The following is a 9,458-nucleotide window of genomic DNA, read 5'->3' as shown; positions in this document are numbered from 1 at the left end:
TTCCACCATGTGGGTCCTGGAGATCAAACGAAGATTGTGGGGGTTGGCAGAGTGTTCTTGTGTTTTCCAGATCCAGTACAGATTCGGAGTTCAATAATATTGGGGTTTTGTTTGTTTGTTTGTTTTTATTTTCGAGACAGGGTTTCTCCGTAGCTTTTTTTTTTTTTTTTTTTTTTTGTTCCTGTCCTGGAACTAGCTCTTCTAGACCAGGCTGGCCTCGAACTCACAGAGATCCGCCTGCCTCTGCCTCCCGAGTGCTGGAATTAAAGGTGTGCGCCACCACCGCCCGGCCTAATAATATTGTTAAAGGAAGAAACAAAAGCAAAGGAAAGTGAAAAGGAGCCAGGAAATGGGAGATGGGGGGGGGGGGGAGGTCGGAGAGACTGGCTCCGCCTCCGAGCCCGCCTCCAGACGCGGCCCCGCCCTCCACCGCAGGCTGCAGTGCCACCTCCGGCCGCCAGGAGCCACCACGCGCGGCGGCCTGCACCTCGCGCTCCCCGCGGCCCCTCTCTCCCACCGGTGTGCCGGCCTCTCGCCCTCCCGCCACCGCTCTCGGGCTTCGGCCGCGTCTCGCGCGTGGTCTTCTCGTGAGGGGCCTCGCGCCGGGCGGCGCGCCGTCCCCCTGCCTCGCGGCGCGGGGTCTCGCGGGCCCCGCTCCCGCCCTCCGCTCGCCTGGCCCGGACCGGAAGCGGCGCCGCACGGCCTGGGTCTGGCGCGGGGGGCGGGCACTGGGGCCCGGTCGGACATGGGCAAGAAGCACAAGAAGCACAAGTCGGACCGCCACTTCTACGAGGGTGAGGAGCGACCGGGCTGCCTGCGGAGCCGCGCCGCCTCTGCCCGCAAGGCTCCGACCCGCGGAGATCTCCCGGCGGGGCGGCGTTCGACCCGGGCCTGCCGGTCCCGGCGGGTGTTCGTGGGGCGCTGGGAGGTGGGGCGCCCGTCCTCGGTCTGCCCCCGGTCAGCCCGCGCCCTGCTGTTGTTTCAGAGTACGTGGAGAAGCCCCTGAAGTTGGTCCTCAAAGTGGGTGGCAGCGAAGTGACTGAGCTCTCCACGGGCAGCTCCGGGCACGACTCTAGCCTCTTCGAAGACAGAAGCGACCATGACAAACACAAGGACAGAAAACGGAAAAAGAGGAAGAAAGGAGAGAAACAGGCACCGGGGGAAGAGAAGGGGAGGAAGCGGAGAAGGGTCAAGGTAAAGGTGGCTTCGTTGCTTGTGGCCCCGTCACCAGCTCCACTGGGACTCCAGGGCGCCTGGGGAGGCGGCTGGCTTTGTAGAGGAGTCAGACAGACCAGAAGCCTGGGTCACTAGGAGCTCAGCCAGTCCTGTCTTTATAACACTTTTGAGCACTTGTGTTGACTGACCCCACACGTCACGTAAGCAGCTGAGTCCTGGCCTTCAGGAGCTGCTTCAAAGGGCGCTATGTAATTATGTAGGAAGGATAAGACGTCATTCCCCAGAAAGCCGTGGAGGTTTGGCAGCCCGAGCCGTTCTTCAGAAGTGAGTGCCATTCTCGGGAGTTCAGGTGTTGTTCCGAAACAGCAGCTGCCACGAGTTGGCCCGAGCCTGTAATCCCAGCCCTCAGGAAGATGAGGCCAGCCTGTGCTGCTTAATGCAGCTGCCTCAATCAATAAATAAGTCGAGTTTGAGTCGGTTGAAGAGAATGTGATTAGACACCTGAAACAACTATAAACCAAGAGTACAAACAACCGTTCTCACTAAATGAAAAAGAATTAGTAGCTGATGTCTTTTAAGTTACAAGGTAGGCCGAATAGTCAGAACTTTCCCCTGCAAAGCTGAGCCGGTCCATGTCTGGAATTGTCCCAGAATTCTGCACAAAATTTTTACTACCTCTGAATGGCTTCCTAAAACCAATTGACATGATTTGGTTGTAGAATTCTTTTGCTGTATACGGCCAAAATGCCCTATTCCCTGTCAGTAAACACACTGGTGAGTAACCAGGCCTTAGAGATTGTCTCTTTAAGATGTTTTAAAGTATCCAGGGAAAAAATTGTATTTCTCTCTGACCGGGTTTTTGTTGCCTTTAGGTAGACTATGACAGTAGTCACAACCTTTTCCTAAATTACAAAAACCACAGAAGCACGAGTCTTTGCTTTAACTGAGAGCTTTGGAAGTGGGCATGTTGTAAATTGTTTTACCTATGAGGCTCAACACGTCTTGTCTTGACTGTTTTCTTGGGCACTTGAACATCAGGTAGGCAGCTGGCCTAGAACTCACTATATATAGTGTGATCTTTCTGTTTTCATTCTCCCTTTTGCTGGGATTGTGGATGCATGCCACCACCCCTGCCTGGTTTAGAAACCTAGGAAGTATGTATAGGTAGATTTTGGTAAACTTTCCACGTTTAGAAATATTTGCTCTTGGATAGAATTGTCATACAGACTCAAAGTTTGAGTCAGTACAGAAATTTAAATTAAAAAGTATTTTCTCTCGAATTTTAAAATTTGGTGCATGTGCATGCAGTTGCTTGTGGAGCCCAGAAGAGGGTGTCACACCCTTAGCTGGAGTTCCAAGCAATTGTGAGCTGTCCAATATAGGAAATAAACTTAGGTCCTCTGGAAGAACAACTGCTCTTAATTGTTGAGTCATCTTTCCATTCCCCCATCTCTCAGATTTTGAAATCATTTTAAAATTTAAAATTAGCTCGGGGGTAGTGATGCACGCCTTTAATCCCAAGCACTCAGGAGGCAGAGGCAGGCAGATCTCTGGGTTTGAGGTTTGATCTACAGAGAGAGTTCCAGGACAGGCTCCAAAACTACACAGAGAAACCCTGTCTTGGAAAAAAAAATTTAATTAAACATATTTCAGATATTTTCTGGCTGTCATTCAGAAGTTACTCTGTTGCATTCTAATTCTTAGTTTGTGACCATTATTTGTTTCCTTGGAATTTTTGCGATTGTCCCCTTGGTTGTCATTGTCCTAATGTTTCATAATAGATACTTGTACCTTCAATACTGAGGTATTTGCTCAAAGTATCTCTGTGGTCATTTTCTTCCTCCCTTTTCTCTTCCTTTAGAACCTCTACCATGTAGATGTTGGACTCCTAGATTGAAACTGTTTTTTCCTCGTTTTGTATTTTTAAGGAAGAGCTCAACTTTCTCTTCTGAGCTTAAGAATGTGCATATAAAAATTTCCAAGTTCCATGGGTATTGCTGGCATAGGGATCACACTTTGGGGTCACTGAGACAATGCTTTCTGTCTGTTCTCAGGCTCTACCTTGTACCATTAGCTCAGTAACTCTGGGGACCCTGACTTGCCACCTGTGTTTTAAGGTCTTTGGATGGTCCTAATGCACATTTCATCTTAAGAACCATCATGCCATTAAGCCAGGCATGTTGCATTCACCTTTAATCCTAGCACTAGGGAGCCAAAAGCAGGCAGACTCCAACGTTTGAGGCCAGCCTGGTCTGTATAGTGAGTTCCAGGACAGCCAGAACTACACAGAGAAACTCTGTCTTGAAAAAAACAAAAAAGAAAAAATAAAAAGAACCATAAGTCAATAATAATCTTTTGTGTGGTTCTCTATCATGTTGTGAAGTTTCTCTAAGATATTTATAAAGGAATAGCTGAGATTAGGGGGGAAAGTTTTTCCAGACTTTGTAAGGTAATTATAGCTGCTTTCCTAATTGTGCCTACTCAACTATCTAGAACACAGTCGTTCTCAACCTGTGGGTCACGACCCCTTCGGATCTGCTGACCCTTTCACAGGTCACCTAAGACCATCAGAAATCATAGATATTTGTATTATGATTCGTAACAGTAGCAAAATTACATTTATGAAATAGCACGAAAATAATGGTTGTGGGTCACCACAACATGATGAACTATATTAAAGGATTGCAGCATTAGGAGGGTTGAGAACCACTGTTTGGAAGGTATTTGAGTCTTATTTCTCTACATCTTTATTAAAACTTGTTCAGACTTTTAAATTTTGCCCACCAGAATGACTATCTTCTAAGTTTTTATTTTATTTTTTAATGTGGATGGGTTGTCTGTGTGTATATGTGTGTGCCACTGCATGCCTGGTGCCCATTAGAGGTAGAAGAAAGCATTGATCTCCTGGATCTGGAGGTGTGAGACGCCCTGTGAATCAAAGCCAGGTCCTCTGGAACAGCAGCCAATCCTCTTTAACTGCTAAGGTATCTCTCTAGCCTGCCTTCTAGTTTTTAAGTTTAGAGTTCCTGACTCTTAGGAAGCCAGAGCTAGTTTTTACATCCCTTCTGTGAATTACCTGTGATGTCCTTTTTCTTTTTGTTCTTACTCTCTTTACATGGTTTTGTAAATGTTTTGTATCTATTCTTGCTCTCCCTTTTATGATTATTTATGTTGCAAGTACTTCATCCCAGTCTATGGCTAGATATTTTAGCTTGAATTATTGGCTTTATTGAAGCACCAATATTTATAAATAAAGTTTCAAATTTGGACTGTAGAGACAGTTGTTGTGAGTATTTGCTCTACTAAGGGACCTGAGTTCTGTTCCTAGTACCCATATCAGACAGCTCCCAACTACCTGTAGCTCCAGTTCCAGGATATATGAGGCTCTCTCCTGGCCTCCATGGGCACTGTATGCATGTGGTGTAAATATATACACCCAGGCATACATGTATACATAAAATATACATCTTTAAGTCAAATTTATCAAATTTGTTTTTTAAGAATCAGTCTTTCTGTGTTTCACTTAAGGAAAAAATTCCCTGCTCTTGGGTCTCCAAGAATCATTTATCTGAACGTCTGAAGTTTTGCTCTGTACACTTAAGTTTTTGGAGTTTTGTGTGTAGGTTGGTTTCTGAGTTTATATTCCATTCTGTTCAGCCTGTCTGTCCCTCTGTCCACATTGTCTTTACACTCACTGTACAAATGCTTAGCGCCATTAAGGCTTACTGTCTTTTGTAGCTTTCCTTCCTTGCTTGTTTGGTTGCTTGTGGTGCTGGAAATCAAACCTAACCAAGCCTTCTCAACTGTCAGCAAAATGCTTTATCAGGCATCTACATCCTCAGATTATCTCACGGTGACTTTTTCAAGACTCTCCTGGTTTAATCATTCACTCTTCAAGAAAAAGTATGCAATTGGTTTGCAGATTTCATAGAAAATTCTGTTTTACAATTGTGAATGGCATTACATTGAATTTGATGAGCTTGAAGAGAGCTGACCTCATTAACATGGTAAATCTCCTTTATTCATGTCTTCAGCTTGAATAAAGCTCACTAATGTTGGCTCACTCGTGTTTCATGATTTTTCCAGAAGGTTATGGGAATCTTAGGTTTGCTCTGGTGTATATTATATATTTATGTGTGAATAGTAGTATTTTTCTAATCTATTATTTCTGGCATAGAGAAATGCACTTCTTTTCCTTGAGGAACATGTTCTCTTTGTCCAGTAGATGGCAGCAAAATACACTAAGATTTCTCAATTTAGAATTTCTTTTCAGTAGTACCTTTTTTCCTTCAAAACCAAAATGATATGTTTAAATATGTTGATTATGAAATATTTCTAAATTGCTTCCAATTTTTCTATTTAGGACGATAAAAGGAAGCGGGATCGAGACCGTGTGGAGAATGAGGCAGAGAAAGATGTCCAGTGTCATGCCCCTATGAGATTAGACATACCTCCCGAGAAGCCTCTCACAAGCTCTCTAGCCAGACAAGAAGGTTGGAGTTACCCTGAGCTGTTTGTCCTGAGTTGGGAGGGAAAGGGATCAAGCATTAGTTTCTGAATTATGTATAACTAAGAGACCTGTAACAAGTTTATTCTAAGTTCTCTTATTTCTGTTGCTGCATGAGAGCTCTAAGTTAGCTTCAGTGTTGACTTGTTATTCTCAGCCTTTAACACTTTTGTGATAAATTGAATTCCTGTGTGAAATGTTTAATAAAACATAGATGAGTCATCTAGATAGAAAACTGAAGTGCCAGCTTATATCTTTCTAACACACATTTTCTGTTTGCTTTAGAAGTAGAACAGACACCCCTTCAGGAAGCTTTGAATCAACTCATGAGACAACTGCAGAGGTAAATGTTTTCCAGCTTTTCTAAAGATAGTAACTCAAAGGGCGAAGATAGAGGTCCAAACCACATCTCTGTTGCTAGTTATCTAACGTCATGTTGTAGGGCTTAAACCCAAACACACTTGGTTTTAAAGTAGATGGTAAGTACCTTGCCTGGCAACAGAAGTAGTCCCAAGAGGGTGACATGAACTCTTATTGGTTTGTTTCAACTGGCAACTTTAAGGGTGTTATGAAATGTCTAGTTTCTCATGTTAAAACTTGAAACTAGCAGTAACAATACAGATAACTGCCCCCCCTCTTCCTAGTAGCACAGGACAGTCCTTTCTGTGTGTTTGTGCAGCACCTAGCCCCTGTGTTCAACAGTTATTGAGTCTGAAAGATAAAATGAAATGCTGTAAGTTTTATGACCCTTACTTGAGTATGTTGTCTTTGAGATGTACTCTCACAATCTGAGGCTAGCCTGGAATTCATCATCCTCCTGCCTCAACCTCCTGAATGCTGAGATTGTAGGTGTGTGCCACTGTGCCTGGCTTTATGCTCCTTTAAATGTAGTGATGGTTGTCTAAAGTATTCTGGTAGGTAGAATAAACCAATTTAAGGTCATAAAAAGAAAAGAGGTGCTCAGCTGTAATGAAAAAAATTTTTTTTTAAAGATTTATTTATTTATTATGTATACAACATTCTGCCTCGATGTATGCCCGCACGCCAGAGGAGGGCGCCAGATCTCAGTACAGATGGTTGTGAGCCACCATGTGGTTGCTGGGAATTGAACTCAGGACCTCTGGAAGAGCAGCCAGTGCTCCTAACCTCTGAGCCATCTCTCCAGCCCCTGTAATGAAAATTTTGATGCATCTTTTTATTCCAATTTGAATTCCAACTCAGTAATATTTATTTTACTTGAGAAGATTGACGGTTGTGGGGTTTGCAGTCTGACAGGGAACTTTTCTCCTAGCTGTGTTACCTGTTATCTGATACAGTGTATCAGATATCAACATCCATCTGGCTTTTCAATTAAAATCAGTAGTTACTGGCTTCTTTGCTTTTTTTTTTTTTTGAGACAAACAGATTTCACTATGTAGCTCTGACTGTCCTTGAACTCACTTTGTAGAGCAGGCTTGCCTGAAACTCACAGAGATCTGCCTACCTCTAAGTGCTAGAATTAAAGGCAAGGCTTTGACTAGCTCTTTTTATGTGTTGGAATAGCTAAGAAAATGGTATCTCTAATCTTTGCATTTCAGTAAATTATTGCTTGTCAGTCCAGCAGAGAAGAGTTAAGTATTGCTATGGTATCCCTGTTGGAAGGTGTGACTATAAAATGTTTTGCTTTTTGTAACAAAAGAGCAGACTATTTGCCAATAATATCACCCTAAAAAATAAAGTCTACATCAGGAAGTAAAGTCAGAGAAACTAACTGATCAGCACATTTTGAGGATTAGAATCTATAGCCACATTCTGTGACTATATAGTCATATATAACATATATGACTATATGATTGTGATTGGATGATTCTTTGTCCTTGAGGTTCAGAGTTAAACCTGATTTTTTTAAAAATGTATTTGATTAATTCTGGTGGTACCATTTTTGTTTAGAAAATAAGGTGGTCTCTATATTAAAATGATTGATTTTTAAGGAGAACAGATAATTTGTCCTTAAAGGTAAGAGGTCAGCCATTGGTGAAGCTTGTTGTTCATAGTAACCCTGTGGACTGTTTGGACTTATTCATGTGGGTTCCACATTGGACATTTTTGTGATTTGCCATTACTTTTTGGTTTTGCAGCTTAGCTATTAGAGGCAGTCTGAATTCAGGTTCCAATTCTTTTATTAGATTTATAGCCCGTATATATTATTATCTTTTTTTTTTTTGATTTTTTTTTTTGAGGCAAGGTTTCTCTGTGTAACCCTGGCAGTCCTGGTACTCTCTCTGTGTAGACCAAGGTGGCCCCAAACTCAAAGATCCTCCTGCCTCTGCCTCCAGAGTGCTGGGATTAAAGGCTTGTACCACCACTGCCCAGCTACAAATTATTCTTACTCCTAAGTTTCTGCCATCATCTACCAGTGAGGAAACCACCAGCTGATGTGCCAGCTCTGTCAGTGGCAAGGTAATAAACAGGTTTTCAAAATTGTTGCTGTGACTTATTTTGTTTTTAGTCATTTGTTAAAGCTTTAACAAAATCTGATATGCCAAGTTTGCTGGGTGGGTAATAGTCTAATGGCCTAATTTTATAGAGAAGGGCTTAAATTTTTTCCACTTGTAACCTCTTTCCACTCAAGAAATTTTTATGTAGTCTCAAATGTATAATAACAAAAAGTAGATTAAACAGATCAAATATAAAAACATTTAAAAATGTGGAATTTATTCCATTTATTTATTTTTTTGGTTTTTTGGTAAAGAGGGTCTCTATAGCTAGCTGTCCTGGAATTTACTATGTAGACCAGGCGTGCCTGGAACTCAAAGAAATCCTCCTGCCTCTACCTCCACCTTCAGAGTGCTGGGATTAAATATGTACTCCACTACGCTCAACTTGAAATTTATTTTTCTCCTCCATGTTGTATCTCTAGGTGTCCTGAAACTCAATTTGTGGACCAGGCTGGCCTTGAACTTGGAGAGATCAGCCTGCCTGTGCCTCCCAAGTGCTGGAATTAAAATTATGTGCCACAGTTGCCTATTGCCACATTTTTCTTGACACCTTCCCACTGGCAGTTATGTAACTCTGTATGAAGTCACACCCTACAGTTTAAGAAGTTGTCCCAAAGAGCATGGATACTCAACCCTGGCAATATTAAACATACTAATGCCATATGCGGATGCCACTGAACCCTGGATACACCAATGACTTGGTGCCTTCTTTCTAAGAAAGTCTTGCTATAGTGAGGTTGGGGCTAGCCTTCCCTATCCCACTCTTGAAATGTACAGCCAGAGTTGAGAATGAACCTGTGGTAGAAAGCACTAGTTTTCACATATAAAGGGTGTGGGGGGAGTATGCATGTGCTTGCTATAGCGTGTGTGTGAGTGTCTTTTAGGAATCAGTTCTCTCCTCCAGCCATGTTGGTCCTGGGGATTGAACTCAGTTGTTCAGTATCTAGTAAAGAAACAGTACCCCTTCTTCCATTATAATTATATAGCATTCAGAGGCCTGCTCTGGTGAGATACTCTGGCACAGGAGGCTTTTTAAAGCCCCTGAAGGCGCTGTACACATAAGTATCACCCTTTTCATTAGGTTAGGATTTCCTCCTCTATTTGCCTCTCCTGTTGTGTGTTGTGACCTCTTCAGTCCTGAGCATCTATCTGCGGCTGGATGAAACAGGCAGGCCAGGGCCTATAGGCTACATAGGGCTCCTGAGTCACCACAAGGATGACAGCACAGGAGGATTACACAGATTGTTAACTTTCCAAGGTCACTGCCTCCAGATGGGTTGCTTGGGGGGGGGGGGGGG

General features: G+C 43.1%; 1 protein-coding gene across 2 annotated transcripts in view; it reads left to right on the top strand.

Moving 5' to 3' along the window:
- The first annotated feature begins 462 nt into the window (after nt 1-462).
- Nucleotides 463-9,458, top strand: part of Brd7 (bromodomain containing 7) — a 32,945-nt gene continuing 23,949 nt past the window's right edge. Inside the window, exons 1-4 of one of the 2 annotated variants that reach the window (XM_050119810.1) lie at nt 463-794; nt 986-1,194; nt 5,540-5,669; nt 5,969-6,026. In XM_050119810.1, the coding sequence (XP_049975767.1) occupies nt 746-794; nt 986-1,194; nt 5,540-5,669; nt 5,969-6,026 (446 nt within the window). In that variant the 5' untranslated portion in view covers nt 463-745. The remainder of the gene's footprint in view (nt 795-985; nt 1,195-5,539; nt 5,670-5,968; nt 6,027-9,458) is intronic. The other variant, XM_050119811.1, reaches the window with a different exon arrangement.

The sequence above is a fragment of the Alexandromys fortis genome, unplaced genomic scaffold (assembly GCF_014885135.2).
Source record: "Alexandromys fortis isolate MF-2015 unplaced genomic scaffold, M_Fortis_MF-2015_v1.1 scaffold_178, whole genome shotgun sequence".
Taxonomy (NCBI): domain Eukaryota; kingdom Metazoa; phylum Chordata; class Mammalia; order Rodentia; family Cricetidae; genus Alexandromys; species Alexandromys fortis.
This window is presented reverse-complemented; position numbering and strand designations above follow the sequence as displayed.